Source organism: Haemaphysalis longicornis, unplaced genomic scaffold (genome assembly GCF_048455015.1).
Source record: "Haemaphysalis longicornis isolate Haplotype H1 unplaced genomic scaffold, Haemaphysalis longicornis Haplotype H1 scaffold_174, whole genome shotgun sequence".
Lineage (NCBI taxonomy): Eukaryota > Metazoa > Arthropoda > Arachnida > Ixodida > Ixodidae > Haemaphysalis > Haemaphysalis longicornis.
Genome location: NW_027526279.1, coordinates 121472 through 139969, shown reverse-complemented (window position 1 = coordinate 139969; position 18498 = coordinate 121472). Strand labels below are relative to the sequence as shown.

Here is an 18498-nt window from a genome sequence, read left to right as displayed (position 1 = left end):
TCTGATGACAATACCTTCATCCGCAGGTTTGATCAGTATTGGTAGGTCCTTCTCGGGGATAGACGTATCGACGTCGTAAATGACGCCTATCGTCGTGTCTCCATACGGAGTGGTATGGGCTCGCACTTTTATGTCCTGCAGTGATGTGATCTTCCGCAAAACCTCCAGTGCACTCCGATGCTCCACGTCGATCGCCAAGATGTTCCGCCGGGTGTTAGTTGGAACAACTAAGTGCTCAGACTCGTCGATTACTTTTGTTTACAAATTATCTGTACAACGTATGGGGCTCACACTTGGCTCAAAAATCCCCCGTTATGTGTTCTACCACCTGAATGCATTTGATTGCCACCTTCACAAAGCTTTTCGGGGTCCCTTTAAGCATGTCTGGAATTTTTATATCCCTCGACATGGTGCATATGCGCGGTTTTAGGCGGTGTTAGTTGGAACAACTAAGTGCTCAGACTCGTCGATTACTTTTCGTCAGTAAGTGGCTCTACTATGCCGAACACTGCCACGACATTTTCTGAAAACATGACGGGACATTGGCGCCTACATTTTATCTTGTGACGCTTGCGCGAAATTAACAGTTGTAATTCAAAGCACCACTGCGCGAATGAGTCCATTTCATAAACGAGTCACCCGAATATAAGTGGATTCAATGCATTGATCACAGTTTCTAGAGTGGCGTCCGCGCAAGCGCTACCGCTCAGCACTGCAGCCACGGCAATTGTAACATCCGACCACATTCAAATTTTTAAGACTAGGCTGCACGCTGGTAGCCTAGTCTTAAAACGCCTAGTCAGGAGGTTCCCAGTCTAGCTAGTCTACAAGCCTTGCCTGCAAGGTTCCGGCCCGCATAGGCAAGGGGTTCCGCTTTAGCTTCCTGGTACCCTGGACGGGTGTTCTATTCTTCATGAATTTTTACATTTTTAGTCTAAAATAAACATTTTATAGTTTAGGCTAGTTTTTACTGTTTTAAAACGATTTATTTCTGTTCGTTAGGTTATGTTAGGTTACGTTCTGTTACATAAGCAGTGCCAGACGCGGCATTTTTCTCGTGAAAGGTCCGTGGACGTCCCTCTTCTGGAGTGCTTGTAGTAGCATTGGATGGCACTCTACACACAGCCTTGGTTTATTTCCTCAGACGAAGATTCAAACGGTATTTTGTTATGGCTATTTTTTTTGCACACTCTGAATATTGAACCCCCAAATCTGGCTGCGGCGTTCAAATGAAATATTTTAAAGCAGCCACTACCAAAAAATTCAGCGTTTTAATTTTGGCTTCAGGGCACAAAGGCAGCAAGCAAGCGGTGCAATGTCACCTGTGACTCTCTTCTGGACGTGTGCTGCGGCGGCTGCGGTGCTGCTGCTGGTCTGGAAGTGCATTTGCCGGTTCCAACGTCCTCCGCCAGGCACCAGGCTACCACCGATGCCGCCAGCAAGCTCCATACTTGGGCACGTGGAGCTCATGCAACCGGACTTCTACCACAACAAAGCCATCGATTGGGTTATGGCGTACGGCCCTGTCTTCAGGTACAACAAGCACTTGGATCCATGATTTTATTCAAAACACTCAAAAAGTTATCACTAACCGTAAACTTCCAATGCATGTTTCTCGAAAGGTGCAAGACATTTTTTCTTTGGACGTGGATTATTCTTAAGGCCATATTGCGACTTGACTGCAATCGCAGTCTCTTCTTGCCGTATGTGGCTGCTTAAGCCTGCAACGGGCGATCTTGAAAAGTGATCAGTGGTTCATTTACTTACTGAAACAGCATGCAAGATCAGCCAGTTCAATTCGTACTCAATAATAATTTGTTCGTAAGACGCAACGTTGGGTGACCTCAAAAATGGAGGCAATCTCTCTTTCCGCGCTTGACAAACGCCATTTCAAATATATATTATCCAACTTGCGTTATAGAACGGTAGAGTACTGGGGTGTAAACATAAAACGCGGTATTACCGCCAGGTCACAGCTAGCCAAGTCGGCTTGTAGAAGGAGGGGGAGGAAGAAGAGGAGGGAAGAAGGAGGGGGAGCAAGAGGGGAAGGAGGAAGACGGGGAGGGGTGGATGAGAGGAAGAAAAGCGAACCAAAAGGTCGTTAGGTATGCCAGGCGTAGTGCCCGGTTTGCTACTTGGCGCTGAACACTGAACACTGGTCATCCACTACTCGGGGACAGGATGAACGCTGAATAAGGGGTGTACGAGGCATGAAAGAGGGCAGGCGAAAAGGATGAGATAGAAGCGGGAATGCGTGCGCTGTATAGTGCCCTTTTGGGGCATTATAGTCGTTTGTGTAAGCTTCTGTCGTTCAGCAAACGTAGAAGGGCTTTTGTTGCCTTCTGCGAAGTCGGTGGTATACACGGGTCGATGTCCTAAGATGGTCTCTACTGTGAACGGTTGATTCTCCAATCGGCTGGGCTCAATGCGAAACACGCGTCTTTCCTGTAAATACTAAGTAAGGGCAACAACAAGGCACATGCTAGATTGTCTCTTTGGCCCCATAGAGTTTCTCAATATCACCTAGAGTGGAAAGTGTCACTGCGATCGCACGCCGCCATGGGAATTGTGGGTACTGTCGGAATCGGATTGGCAGTAAGTGGCTATTGCAAAGGGCTGTGGATTAGGCTTTTCGGCTCTGAAGCATTTGTTAGTTCAGTTTTCGTGGTGCCCTGTTTGACATACAATGGCTATCACAAACATCTCTAAATAACACCGTGATTAGCTCTTAACGCTTGTGCTCACGTTAGCGGGGAGTTTCTTAAGATGAAGTGGTGGCCACATGCAGCGACTGCGACAAGCGACTGCGAAAAACGCAACCCAAACGGTGCAACAACACAGTGTACTTGGCGAAAGCGACAAGCGAGGAAAATTAATACACTGCTGCCTATGTCCTCTGTCGTCGTCGCTAGTCGCTACAGTTCACTGTATCGTCACTGCCGCTTCCCTGTGTGCTGTTTCTGGCCGGCAAATAGCGAGAGAGGGCCCCGGCGGCCGCTTGCTGCTTTATACCGCTTACCGCTTGCTGCTGTCGCCCACCCTGTAGCCACTAAATAAGCTTTGCTAGCCCACACTATGCGTTTTCTGTACCCAGTCAGTACAATTTTCGTGTCGCTCGTCACCGCCGCTGCGTGCACTTACCCCTTGAAGCATGCGCTGCCTTGGACTGGCGCAATGGGGCAACGTACATAGCGACTCGACAAGCCAGAATTTATTTGCCATTTGAAGCATTTATGCAATTTCATAATGCTTTGCGTGCGTACTTAAAGGGACACTGAAGTTAATTTTTCAAGCTCCCATTTTTGCTTGCACTGCGTAGACTGGCTCAAATTAGCACACTTTTCATCGTTCATCCGGTTGACAAGTCGGTAATTATTTTATAAAGCGCGAAAGAAGAAAAACTACCATGCGCGGTTTGCGGCGGCCGCACCAACTAAAGGCTGTGACGACGGGAGCAGATGCACCGTGATTGGACGATGCCCAAGGTTAGCAACCAAACAAGTTTTGGTTTCGGTTCTGTAAAACAACGTGCTTGACAGCCAACGGCATCGTTGGATGGGCATTCTCAATATCAGTAATCGTCGTCCCTCGCTTCTGCCATGTTGTCGGCTGTAAATGCATAAGATAAGCCTCCCAGGACGGCTTGGAATCGTGGCAATCACTAGCCGAGGCCTACGCAGTGGATGAACGCCCTCCGCGAAATGTCATGCGCTTTTCCCCCATATTTGGAGCTTGCCTCACTCATGTCTGTATCCTAAAAAGCGTGTTCGCACCAGGCCAAGGGTCTGTTGATTCTGGCCTGCGCCCACTGCCCGCAAGCAGTCGGTGCTTATGGCAACAGCACGCCAACGAGAACTCGCTAGCGCGCAAGTGTCAGCCTGCGCGCGTTCTGTGAAATAGTTCGTGGAGCAGTGAACGTTGCGGCCCAAACAAAAAAAGGTGAACTCAGCACAGAAAACATCGACAGAAAACAGCGACTCGTGTGCGGTGCCGTTGGCCCCTGGTGGCGAACCCTCACCCACGGAAACCTGGTCATTTATCGGAGCATGTGTAGGAAGGCGGTGCTGCGCCGCGTGCCGAGATTGCGCATGGGCGACCGTCGAGGTGGTGGCGCTATCTGTCAGCCTAGCGGGGTACCTTCAAATTGGGGTGACGGGCATTATCGCCGGACACTGCAAGCCCCTAAACAGCTCCGCGCTTAAAAATGTTTCTCTGAGCAGAAAATAACAGAGAAGTCAGTGGAATTTTCTCATTACAGAACGCCGGGTGCTACCGCTGCTGCTCCAGCTCGATTTACCAAACATTCCTCGTCCTCAAGCGGCAAGCTGTTCAACACATTCTCCTACAGCTCTGGGGAAGGAGAACGTAGATGCTGTGCGGGGTTGGGGTATTCCCAGACAGCACAGGACTGTTCGGCCTAAAACAGGCCGGTGTACTTTGGCCGGTGATTTTCTGTCCGGCCTTTTTCCGGCAGCCATGTACGGCCCATGTCCAAATGTGGGCCTTTTGGCCGTATACGGCCGTACTCCCATGGCTGTCCAACGGCCAGTGTCCGTCGGCCAGTCGACCGGCTTACGGTCATACGGCCAGATTCCAGCTGTAGGGCTCCGGCCATTCCAAAGCTACCCATGTACGACCGAAGTACGGCCGCCGGAGGACAGCCGAGATGCGGTCGTCGGACTCCGGCCGGACTAAAGCTACCGGAAATACGGCCGTGCTACGGGCATTGGAGTTCAGCCACAGTACGTTAACTGTACTGAGGCCGGTCACTGCATGTCGCGCAAGCAGATGACTCATTCGCGCAGTGCAGAAGCAGCACAAACCCAGCATTTTGGGTCCAATGCAGCCACATCAATGTGAGCTCGCGCGCGACCACCAGCCGTCAAGCTTTCAGCGCAGCCTTGCATAATTACCAGCCTCAGTTGACAGGAAAATTCATTTATTAAACAGTGCTCACAAATTGTCGTTCCTTTAATTGCTGTGCCTCTTTTACTGCCGAACACAGAAAATATTCAGTTCTTTGTAGAGTTTGAATAGATGTATTGTCCAGGTCCTGATATCCTCTGTGGGCGGCTTACCTGTAATAAACGGGGAAAGAGGGGGGGGGGGAGCGGAGGGCACATACTTTAGTGGGTTGAATTTCAGAGAGATAAATTGCGCCGCTTTTAGACAATTTCTTTTAGGGCAATATTCCGGAACACTTTCATGCTATGACTACGTAAACTATTTTTATTACAGTTGCTTCACCAATTTTGCTGTATATAAAACCGGCGTGAATGCCTTTACGAAGCGTTTTGGTTCTCAACAAAACACTCAGGAGCATTTAATATAACTCCTTCACAAAAAAGTATGTCCAGTTTTTGCCCATTTTTCTTGCAAAGACATTTTCTACTCGATCAACTTTTCTGATGATCTTGCGCAGGGCTGATCCTAAGAAGGAGCGAACAGGTACTTTCATTTTCAATCTATTTTAATGTTGTTTTCATGAGTATACGTCTACACCACTTAATAGTCCAAAAGAACTTAATTTTCTTCTTATGTCATACTACGTTCAAAAAATTCCAGACGCGTTGCGAATGACGCTCTGCTTCAGGTGGCTGCAGTTGTATCCCTCTTGTTCACGCAAGGAAAGGCGTAAAATTAGAGTTACATAATTTGTTTGAAACCAATAACATAGCAATGGTAGCATGCATACAGGAAACCTTGCATACTGCAACGAATAGGGCAATAAATATTTTATTGGTCAAGGTTGAATGCGTAGGGTTCTCAACCCGTTGGAGGCAAACTTGCGCCTCTGGAGGTTTATTTATTTATTTATTTATTTGATGCCTGCTTGCCTTTGCATGCATTACAGAAAGGAGATACATAACACTAAGAATTAAATATGAGACAAAATAACAAAATATTTCTACAAAGCGCGCTGAAAATCGTCAATATAAACACTTAATGCAATCATACGTGGAAGATAATTACACTGCAGTATTTATGTAAAATAAAATGAATCGCGCAAGGCGTCACCTTTAAAGGAAAGTTAATAATTTGCTTTAAGCTAGCGGTCGCACTTTGCGATATGTAGAATGGCGCTTGGACATACTTCTCCCCTTCTACTCCAGTTTTCGAATGATAGAATATTACGAAAAAAGTTCAACCTGTGGTTTCTTCTGTGATCTTTCACGTCCTGCCATTTCAGTTTGCTTTTACTTTCTCTCATACTAAGTTGAGCGTGCCAATTGCCTAATACGAATCGCATTGACATATTCTGTATGTTTTCGAGCGTTTCAACCAGCTCTTTGGTGTAGGGATCCACGAAAACACATGCGTACTCCAAGATTGAGCGCACATGAGTGAAATACAGTTGTTCTTTTAGTTAGATGGCGGTTCACTGAAATTTCGTCTCCGAAAGCCAAAAACATATGCAGCCGTCACTTTTATGGTGTGAACCTGCCTATTTAACCTCTAACTACTCCTTAAATAAACTCCTAGGTATTTATATTCCTCGGCCGTTGTCACAGCAGCATAATTAACGGTATACGTATTCAATAGACCCTATGCGAAATTGCTTGGTGATCTAGCAACACTGATGTAAACGAGACCGTCGGCCATATTGGTACGGGTGCCGATCGGGAAGTCTCGTATTGTTTACTGTGGAAGAGTAGGTGACGGTAACGCGGTATGGCTCAAACTGGGCGGTGTTTTCCGGCTCTCGACCGCGGATTGTGGACGAAGGACTTGCCTGCGCTGCCGACTGTGTCTCAAGACTCATACCACTCGGGGTGCCGCGCCAAAGACCCATCCGAGCGGCAGCGGAGCAGGGCATGCCGCCTAGCCACCGAGGCGCCTTGCTCGCCTTCATCGGTGCGGACAAACACGTGCGACTCGCAGTAAGTAAATCCTTCTTTGTTTTTACTTGACGCGAGTTAACCGGTATGAGCATTTGTAGAGCACTTTGTTCACCGTTGTTCACCACGCAAATGCGTAGCGGCGACCCTGTTGCAGTAACCCTGAAAGAGGAGAGCGACAATCGCCAGACCGTACCGCTAGTGGGTGGATTAGGTATTTTCAAATGCTGTACATGGAATTTACAGGATGATTTTTGGCGAAGATGTTTACGGAAAGGTTGCGGCAGTTTTCCGTGACGGTCGTCCGCCCGCACGTTTGCCGCAAAGCAATCGTGCTTTGCGGCGAAGTCAACTACAAAAGCGCACTTACGCCTTGAATTTTCTTTTTGTGTGTTTTCATTATTGCGCATGTTCTCCGCAAAAATCTGTTTGTGTGTCTTTCTTCTCCTTTTTTCGTGGTGGGGTGGTTGTGTTTGTTTCTAAAGCGCGTGTTTTTGGTGTGCACGATTAGATAATACAGTAAAACCTCATTAGCTCGAACTCACTGAACTAGAAGATTTTTTTTAATTCGATGGGTCATCGGTATAGCCCGAATGTTTACCTGTTTATCTCGAAAGATTCTGGAAGTAAGTTCCAGATAATCATATTATTGCTTGCTTAAGTTATGACGAACACGATTATGCGGGTACCGGTATCGTTACCCACGCTGATGTTTTTAAATGTTAAACTTCCTTCTCTTGAAAAATGCATTAACAAAGCATGCAGAGATACTTGCACGCTCGAACTTGACAAACAATTTTGACATCATTTCTGTTTGAGGTGTAGATTATTGCCCTTGCAACAGTGTTAAGCAAGACACAAAAGCTTGTCATTTTGAATCTGTTCCTTGCGGCCACTTTTTTCTGCTCTGCCCCTTCACCATAAACTGTAGCGGACTAGTCCTGTTCTTCCCTGAGTGCTATTTACTGTTACTCTCTCTGTTCTTGCAGGTTGGGCCTCATCCATGTGCTCAGCAGCTGCGTTCGCTCCCAGAAGAAAAGTGGCCGGCCCTATGTTGTGTGCCTCACCGTTGAGACGGACAGTGAGGCGATTGTGGAGGCATCGTGCGAGTGCCCGGTGGGTTGCAGGGGAGCATGGAGTCACATCCTGGCTGCTGTGTACCTACCCGCCCTCTTGCAAGCCGAACGTTTTAAGAGGCGCCACCGGCGCTTGCGTGCACTGAGCTGCCACAACAGTGGGGACGTCCGAGACAGCAGGGCATCAAGCCAGCGAGTGTCCAAAACATTGACTGGAGAAGCCCGCGATAAAATGGCCCCTCCCTTCCCTTGCCAATGCGTCTGTTCGATGCATGTCGAGTACAGGAGCAATGCGAACAGCAACAAAGTGCCGTGCAGGCGCTTGGGAGAAAACTTGGTAGCCTTGGGAATGAGTTTTTTGCCCCAGTTGTGCTGGCCTCCCGCTCCTCCTCCCCCCCCCCCTTCCCCCCAGTGACAGAAACAAGGACTGGAATGGCACCTGAAGGGTCACCTATGATATACCAGCAAGCATTCATGCAACATTTCGCCGTGGTCATCTCGCGAGCACACAGAGGCTGGGCAACGTCGTGTTTACTAGACCGCGACATACAGGGGTGCGCGAATGCTTCTTTTTGTTCCATTTATATCCACAGTTTGCTATCCTGCACGCGCTATAAATCAGCGAAGTAGTTTAATTTACTGGGATTTTCACTGTGGATACAAAAAACGCAAAAGCACTCAAGCTGATGCGCGGTGGCCTGATGCAACTGTGACCGTTTTCTTTTTTCTTTCTGAATAAAACTTGAAAATTGTCTCAGCTACCTACATCAATGGCCACTATCATTACGTCGGAAGCATGCATGCAGCATGTGACAAACTAGAGGAGAGTGTGTATTTTAGTCGCAAAATATTCTACAGTAAATACATCATTGCTGGAATGACAATGGGCACCAAGTTAACTTGACGTAAAAAAACCTTTCAGCCCGGCAAATCGGGAACCAAGTGCAAAAGCTCGAATTTTCCACCGTTAAATCATCATAAAACAGTGTTCACCACTTCTGCAACGACACGCGGCTAAATGCAACGTAAAGAAACCAACAACACACTCCTATACCGTGCGCGCCCGCCACAGAGGAACTTTTCAACCGCGCCGTGACGTTGTAGTGCGGCAAGAAAAGTTTGTTTACAGCCCTAGGTAAGATAAAGGCTCGTGTAGGGGCTAAGCGGTACCATTTAACAATGAAATGAAGCGGGCGCATAGCCACAGGGACGAGTAAAGAAACAGCCTAATTTTGGCAACGTGTGGTACTGTTTTTCTCGGTCGAGCGCCGCTGTCAGTCGCGTGAATAGGCGGCGCACGCTCAGGCTTCATTTAGAATACAAAGGCTGGACAACACAACTCCAACGCAGCTGTATTTTTCATACGGACAAAGACTACGGAACCCCGCGCTTAGCGAACCAACGACAAATATTCGCTCCAAGCGCACCGCGCCCAGCGTGTCACAAAGGTTGCTCGCGCCGGCACAGTTCGCGTCACAAAGTTCGTTCAAAAGCGTGGAACTTCACGTACCTTTTCTCCATTTGAACCGGTATTTCCGCATTGCGTGCACTGCGGCACGAAGCAATGCTCCGGCATTGTAGTCCATCACCAAGAGCGGTCAATGCCCGCCTTCTATGTTTTGCTAATTGGTTTCGGTTTCAAACGACCGTACCAAAATGGCGGACGTAGTTACCGGAGTCGACGTGAGATGGCGGGGCGCATTTTGCATAGGGTCTATTGGAATGAAGGTTTTCAAGGATGCTGGCGATTATGTTTAACCAAATGAGTCTTATCCCAAGAGTAGCTAAGCTCACCTTCAAACATCGGAACTAAATTAACAGCTGGGCTTAGTCAGTGACAAGGCTCTGTTGTTATCGCAAATTTAAAATACTTTTTTTTCTAAATAGGCAGTCGTAAAATCCCATGAAGTAACATAGTGCAGGGCATGAAGTTGATCCTACCAATGCACGAGCGAGTCTCTTCTACGTTTATCACCAACAACATAGTGCAACATTGCTTGTCGCAGTTTAATTGTAAGCAGAATAACTTGCGCTTTTGCTCGCACTTGCCTTTCTTTGGTGGGGAGTCCTTGACATGGTGGCGGTTTAGCTCCTGCGTGGTGGCCGCTTGCTCGACGCCCTTGAAGGCCAGTTATTTTGGTAAACCATCTCCATCTCAGATCGGACATCTCTGCCGGGTCGATGTCTCCAATGCTCTCCATTTCTTGAGGGGGCGAATAGCCTCGAGCTGATGCGTCGACGAAGCCGGCGGCAGAGGCGTGGTAGCGACGATGACTGGCGAGGCTTAGCTCACCCGTCGGTGTGGCACAGTCTTCTTGTGGCAATGAATGACATTTCGATGGCCTAAAAGGTTCCCTGCTAATGTACAGTGAGTCCTTGCACCTTGCCCGTTCACCGAGGACACTCATTACTGTTTGACAAACGATGTTCGTTCATTTAAAACGTAGAAACATGGAGCGGATGAAAAACTCGTCCCCGTCGTTCGGCTCCCTAACGGCTTTTTCTCCGCCCAGGAAAAAAAACGGTCGGTCTCCTTCCAAACACGTCTGTGCATGAATTCTCGGCGCCCAGGCGCATGCCGTTGTTCGGCTGTATGCCGTTTGCCGAAAAAATGACGTATAACCAGATACCTTACGTAGGCCGGTCTCCTCTTGAACACCGGTTGCCAAATATTCTGTGGCCATTCGCTTGCCGTAATTCGGCCGAGGACAGCTAACCGAATGAAAAACGTATATTCTGGGGCCGTACGTCGGCCGGTATCCTTCATAACACTGGTTGCCCGAAGAAAACGAATATTCTACCGCCGGACGCGCGGTTCACCGTTGAAACAACGAATGCACGGCAGCCGCGCTCCTGCCGGTCTCCTTTCGAACACCAACTGCCGCAAGAATACGCATATTCTGTGGCCGGTCGCTTGCCGTGCTTCGGCCGATTACCGCTTCCCGAAAAAAAAAACGGATGCCCTAAGGCCGTACTTCGGCCGTTCTCTTTCTCAACATCGGCAGCCGTAAGAGAACTGAATATCTGGCAGCCGGTTAGCTGCCGTTGTGCGTCCGTACACGGGCGGACGGAAAAATACCGAAGCGCTGGTTGCCGAATGCTGGCCGTTCAACGCATGATCAGTGGCTGCCAGAACCTGGATGCTGGCCGGACATGCCAGAAAGCGGCCATAGACGGGCCGGTCTTGGGGCACACTTTCTGTGCCGCCTGGGTTCCCATACGAGGTGGTACGTGGGTCCCGGTACGTCGACAGCAGGGCAGTTGTGTGGGTACGTTGAAAGAGATATGTGGTGGAGGACAGGGGTATTGTAAAGGTACAGGTTTGAGGTCATCGTCACATGAGTGCATCTGGGAGGCTGAGTGACTGGTGAGTAGGGCAGTAGCAGAGTTTATACCTGCGGTAATGGTAAAGGATGTCAAAGCGCGGGAATTAAATAAAACACAGCTCGTGTCCAGCGACGCAACATCTACACAAAGAGAGCGCTTTCACCCGCAGTTCAGTTTACTTCAAATTTCCTGGAGACGGTGTCACGGTAACAGTGGTCTTTCAGGTACCTGCACCGAGTCCGATGTCGATGTTGTAGGCTTAGCATCACCATTGGCAGAAGACTTGTCGACGATGAAGAACCTAGTCGATAGAAACGCTTTCGCGTTCTCTTCGCATCAAAAAATTCTTAGCTATCCTTTGCACAATTTCTGTGTGCTAGATCCCATATTGTGGAAATTGTTTCCTGCGTTCGTGTGAGTGTGCACAGTTATCATTGTAAGCTCTATCTACAGAATAACAAGCTGCTCAGCCCGAAAAAGTAACTCTCGCCAATTCATTGAATACTTTTCCTACATCGGTATCCAGCTCGCATGTGCCACATAATGCGACGAATTCAATGTTTTCTCTCGATTCTCGAACAGGCTGAAGCTTAATTTCAAACATATCGTGGTCCTCAACGACATCAGAAGCGTAAAGGACTTTTACAAGAAGGACGAGGTGCTAAAACGACCAGAGTGCTTTGATCCAGGACGCAACACCTTCCCAGGTATGCGCTGAAACGTTCAATCATGCATTGTCACAAGTTTGAGACAAAAACTAAACTTTACTAAAGTAAACCTGACGATGTTACGAATAATTGGAGTTGTAGTCGCCCGTGATCTCAAAAATGCCCCAGTTTTCTACAAGTGACGTATAGTCTGTGACGGGCTAACGCAAGTAGCAATTAGTACTCTCTTTATATTACCGTAAACGACTTCGGTGGAATACATCATGAAGAACATTTTCATGATTTGCTAAATGCTTCTATTACCACGTTACATAAGGGGTATGGCTTCGCAGGGTATGGGCTACGGGCAGGGCAGACGTGTTCTACCTAGCTCGTAGAGGGCACACTAACGTAAGGAACCCAGTGAAGGAAACAAATGTATGTATGTGTGTATGTATTTATGTATGTATGTATGTATGTATGTATGTATGTATGTATGTATGTATGTATGTATGCATGTATTGGCAGCGGTGGCGTAGAAGTAGAGCATCCGCCTCGTGTGCAGAAGGACCGTAGCTCAAATCCCGGTACCGGACAATTCCCACCGGATTAAAAAAAATAAAAATAACAAAAATCTGCATATTGATGGAATTGCAGAATGGGCCTGGGGGTGCGGCCTGATCCCGGCGACCATTGCCGGTAACGCACTCCCTTCCCAGAGCAGGATTGGCCACCCTGGTGTAGGCCACAACCTACCATGAATACGCCAATTAACCCACGGCCCTCAGTCTCCAGTGCCTGCGAAGCAACTGACCACGGCGGCGGTCAGACCTGTGACGCAGTAGAGGGTGCTAAGAATATGTGTACCCACACAGGCCGCCTTTGGAATGTGAACTTGGCAACGTTTTACACGAGAACTTTATCTAGTGAAGCGAGTCTAGAGGTGTTGTTCGAGGAATTCATCATCATCATCATCACCAGCCTATCTACGCCCACTGCAGGGCAAAGGCATCTCCCATTATTCCCAAATTACCTCGGTCCTGTGCCAACTGTGACCAATTTATCCCCGCAAACTTCTTGATCTCATCTGCCCATCTAACTTTCTACCGCCCCCTGCAACGCTTGCCTTCTCTAGGGATCCACTCTGTTGCCCTTAATGGCCAGCGGTTATCTTGCCTTCGCATTACATGCCCTGCCCACGTCCATTTCTTCTTCTTAATTTCTACTAATATGTCTTTAACACCAGTTTGCTCCCTGACCCACTCCGCTCTCTTCTTGTCCCTTAATGTTACACCTATCATTTTCCGTTCCATTGCCCGCTGAGTCGTTCTCAATTTAAGTTGAACACTCTTAGTGAGCCTCCAAGTTTCTGCCCCGTAGGTGAGTACCAGTAAGATGCAGCTGTCATACACTTTCTTCTTCAGCGACAATGGTAGGCTGCTATTCATTATCTGAGAATGTCTGCCATATGCACTCCACCCCATTCTGATCCTTCTAATTATCTCCGCCTCATGGTTGGGATCTGGGGTCACAACTTGGCCTAAGTATATATATTCGCTTACCACTTCCACTGCCTCGCCATCTATCTCAAACTGCTGTGCTGTCCCTAGGTTATTGATCATTACTTTAGTTTTCTGCATATTAATTTTCAGGCCCACGGTTCTACTCTGTTCGCCCAGTGCGGAAAGCATGCTTTGCAATTCGTCCCCCGAGTTACTTAGCAAGGCAACGTCATCAGCAAATCGGAGGTTACTGAGGTATTCTCCATTAACCCTTACTCCCACCTGTTCCCAATCCAACGTTCTGAATACTTCTTGTAAGCATGCTGTGAATAACATTGGAGAGATTGTGTCTCCTTGTCTGACACCCTTCCTTATAGGTATTTTACTGCTCTCCCTATGGAGGATGATGGTAGCTGTAGACCCATTATAGATATCCTTTAATATTCTTGTTCGAGAAATTAAAGTGCATTAAATGGGATGTCATACGGCTTAGTGAGGTTAGGAGGAGAGGTGAAGCCTTTACGGAGCTGAAAAATGGACACGTCCTATGTTACCGTGGTCTAGTGGACAGAAGAGAACTAGGAGTGTGATTTCTAGTCAATAAAAGCTAGCTGGCAACATAGAAGAATACTAAACCATTAACGAAAGGGCAGCACGTGTTGTAATTAGGCTTAATAAGAGGTACAAACTGAAGGTGGTACAGGGCTACGCGGCCACATCCATCCACGACGACCAGGTAGTGGAACGCTTCTATGAAGATGTGGAATCGGCAATGGCTAAAGTAAAAACACAGTATACCGTAGTTATGGGGGACTTCAATGCTAAAATAGGCAAGAACCAGGCTGGAGACAAGGCAGTTGGGAACTATGGTCTGGGCTGTAGAAATAGCAGGGGTACCTACTAGTCGAGTTCGCAGAACGGAATAACCTACGCATAATGAATACCTTCTTCTGCAAACGGGAGAGCCGTAAGTGGACGTGGAGGAGCCCGAATGGGGAGCATAAAAATCAAATAGACCTCATTATTATGCAATAACCCTGGCGTCGTGAAGGATGTGGAAGTGCTCGGAAGGGTAAGGTGTAGTGACCACCGTATGGTAAGATCTCCAATTAGGCTAGATTTGAGGAGGGACCGCAACAAACTAGTACGAAAGAAGCCGATAAATGAGCTAATAGTAAGACGTAAACTAGAAGAATTCAGGATCGCGCTGCAGAACCGATATTTAGCTCTTACCGAGGAAGCAGAGTTTACGACACAGGAAGCCAGCTACCACCTTACACGCATTACCACGGAGTGTGCAGTGGAAGTCGGGGGCACGATGGCTAGACAGGATACTGATAAACCTTCCCAGGAGACGAAAGATTTAATTAGGAAACGGCAAACCATGACAATCTCCACCCCAGCTGACAGAATAGAACTAGTGGAGCTTTCGAAGTTAATCAATAGGTGTAAGACAGCTGACATAGGGAAGTATATTATGGAGAGGATCGAATACGCCGTAAAGAACGGAGGTAGCCTGAAAGCAGTGAAGAGGCGTCTTGGCGTGGGGAAAAATCAGATGTGTGCACTTAAAGACAAGCAAGGCAATGTCATCACAAATAGGGATAAAATAGTCGCAGTAGCCGAGGAGTTCTATAGGGATCTGTACAGTAGCCGGGACATCCAGGATAATGCCAAACGAGAAAGAAGTTCAGATGAGGTAGACATCCCACCAGTAACGACCGAAGAAGTAAGGAAGGCTTTGAAATAAATGAAAGGGGCCAAAGCACCTGGTCAGTATCAGATAACGGCAGACCTCTTGAAGGATGGCGGTGAAATTGTACTTGAAAAACTGGCAAACCTGTATACGCAATGGCTAATGACCGCAAGTGTACCGGAATCTTGGAAGAACGCGAACATCATCCTAATCCATAAGAAAGGTGACATGAAGAACTTGAAAAATTACAGGCTGATCAGCTTACTGCCAGTCGTCTACAAGGTGCTTACCAAGGTAATCGCTAACAGAATTTCTGCAACCTTAGATTTCAGTCAACCTAAAGAACAACCAGGGTTCCGTAAAGGCTATTCAACAATGGACCATATTCACACGATCAATCAGTTGATAGAGAAGTGCGCTGAGTATACTGAACCCCTATATATAGCCTTCATACATTATGAGAAAGCATTTGACTCGGTGGAAACATCAACAGTCATTCAGGCATTACGGAACCAGGGGGTAGATGAACATTATGCAAGTATACTGGACGATATCTATAATGGGTTCATAGATACCATCATCCTCCATAAGGGGAGTAGTAAAATACCTGTAAGGAAGGGCGTCAGACAAGGCGACACAATATATCCAATGTTATTCACAGCATGTTTACAAGAAGTATTCAGAACGTTGCATTGGGAACAGGTGGGAGTAAGGGTTAATAGAGAATACCTCAGTAACCTAAGATTTGCTGAGGACCCTGCCTTGTTAAGTAACTCGGGGGACGAATTGCAAAGCATGCTTTCCGCACTGGCTATTCTATAAAAGAGGTGCGTACCTCCAGGGTACCACTTACTCGCAGTGTGGGACTGGCCAACCAAGGAAACCGTCACGCGGAAGCTTCGCGTTCAGCCATCGTTGTAGTTAGATGGAGGGGTGCATAATTTTTTATCCATGCTTCAATGTTGGATAATTGTTCAGACTGGTAGGTCGTAGCGCACGATACATTCACAATTCCCGCGCTTGGGCCGCTTTTACACCATTAATTGGCAATTTTATAACGTGTGTCCGGAGGATCGAGTTGGCCGAGTCAAGTAACGAAAGCGGAGAAAGAGACGCAAACACGGTGTAGCAAAGGAAAAGAAAGAAGCCGTTCGAAGTCATTCGCGCCAATTGACAAAGAAACTAAAGCGAAGAGAGCGACGCAGATGCGACATAACAGTAGAGAAATTGTTAATAAGGATCGCTAGGCTTCCTCCTTTAATGCGCACAAGGTTGTAGACGTATGTGTCCCGGGGAACTTTTCTTGCTTTCGGCTTTGAAAAAACATGCGAAGCGAGTAACGGCGACGGCTTTCGTGGAAACGTGGGACTACTAAACTAGTCCGGACTCCTTCCTGCACACCAAGGGTTACGGGGCAACCGACAGGCCCGCACAGCTGCTTGCGAAATCAACATTGCACTCGAAGAAGTTAGACACCATAAACTGATACAAAGATATAACAAGCTTTTACAAACTTAGCAGGTGCGAACTTTCAGCTGCTGACCGCACGATCAACGCTGCACAGGCCAAGGCATGGAATCAACTACAAAAAAATACCTACCCGAATCCGGTGCCCCAGATAAATGAAACACTGCGGCCATCGCGCGGGCCTCGCACACATTATGTGGAAATGCCAGAATACCCCCGCACTGCCCTAAAAACATCAAACGCGTAGAGGAGTGGAAGAGCTCCGACGACCTAATGCACCCGCGCATTGTCCAGATGACCAAAGAAGCCACCAGGAACCCAGATATCCTGGCTAACACGGCAGGACGAGCACAACGCTCTACCCGTGAGCGAATAAAGTTATCTCTCTCTCTCTCTCTCTCTCTCTCTCTCTCTCTCTCTCTCTCTCTCTCTCTCTCTCTCTCTCTCTCTCTCTCTTTGTTTCTTTCTCTCGTAGAAACTTTAGGTCCCAGACCACATCGCTGTTACAAACCGTATTTTGTTGCTATCACATATGAAAGCAAAGAGTGTAAACGGGTTTGCGTCTTTCTGTCGCACGTTTTCAGGATTGGCAACCTTCAACGGGGAAGTGTGGGCTGCTAATAAAAGGTTCTGCATGACCATGCTGCACGATTTAGGATTTGCTAAGACGTCAATGGAGGAACACATGATGGTAAGAAATCTTCGCAGAACAAACGCAACATACAGAAAGTAACTATCATTCGACATTTACCACCATCGGCCATGCTCGCCTAACGCTTGCTGCGAAAACTAAGTTCGGATTTTAATAAAACCTTAGGGGCAAGAGTGTTTTAAAGAAAAGATTTCTAGCTCAATCAGACAACGGTTCTTTCGTGGCGTGGGGGACAACAAACTCCCAACGCGGTAGAGGCGGAGGAGGGGGGAGGAGGGGGGACGAAGGGTTTAACTCACGGAGCGCACTAGAGATGTAGCGGCGAATTTACCCAGCATTCCCCGTGCGGAAGTGCCTGCTCGCCGGCAGCGACGTCGGCGGTGCGGCTTAAGTTGTCGTCTGATTTAGCGACGGTTGTTTTGGGCCTGTTTTGGTGCAGCGTCGCGCCCATTGCGGGGTGCCTTTGCACGGCTTGATTAACTTGTTCGACAGCACCTCCAGGGTAACCCGCACCGACGACGGAATTAAGTGGTCGTACGGCAAACATGCGTTAAAGATTGGTTTGCAGGGCGGGAAAACAAAATGTACAAACCACATACAGACATCTGTCCGCTAGAGAAACGCTGCCTTTTGCGCACTGCTTGCCACGAATGGGACTCCGTTTTCTAAATTGGTGAATACCAATTCGGCTGTGCTTTAAGAGGTATTACAAGAAAGTTGGCTCCAATCCACGCTGTGAAGGGGGTTGGAAAGCAAAGCTTTAAACGACACCCACAACAATTGCCCATGCGACGTCGTTTGAATTCACACACGTAGCTCCAGAAAGAGAGAAACTAGAGATTCTACCAGCCGTTTCACCCGGAATTCGCGGGGGCGGCATCCCGAACGCAGCAGCAGCGTTGACCACAGCCGGGCTAGAGCGGCGGACGCCGCCGCTGTAGCCCGGCCATGAGTCGGGAGAAAGAAAACGGAGAGCAGCGTCTTTCGCAGGGTGAGACAGCGGAACCTAGGCATCCTGGTGTGCTAGCTTGGGGCTACACCACAGCGCGACACATGTGCAGACAGCGAAACCATTCGGCATCTCAGCTTAGTGACTGCCATTTATACCGATTTAAACTAGTTAGTTTAGTAAGTTTGACAATTGCGAGAAAGCTGAGGAAACTTTTACAATCGCTATTTATCAGAACCAGTTGCTACGTTCGCTTTTTGTAATACCTCTTAAAACCCAACCGAATTGGTATTCACCAATTTAGAAAACGGAGTACCATTCGTGGCAAGCAGTGCGCAAAAGG

At 47.9% G+C, this 18498-nt stretch overlaps 1 protein-coding gene across 1 annotated transcript in view; it reads left to right on the top strand.

Moving 5' to 3' along the window:
• The window catches only part of LOC144166515 (cytochrome P450 2G1-like), a 50710-nt gene that overhangs the window by 7587 nt on the left and 24625 nt on the right, over positions 1–18498 (top strand). Inside the window, exons 2-4 of the mRNA XM_077696023.1 lie at positions 1288–1533; positions 11825–11949; positions 17139–17245. Coding sequence (XP_077552149.1) covers positions 1316–1533; positions 11825–11949; positions 17139–17245 — 450 coding nt within the window. The 5' untranslated portion in view covers positions 1288–1315. The remainder of the gene's footprint in view (positions 1–1287; positions 1534–11824; positions 11950–17138; positions 17246–18498) is intronic.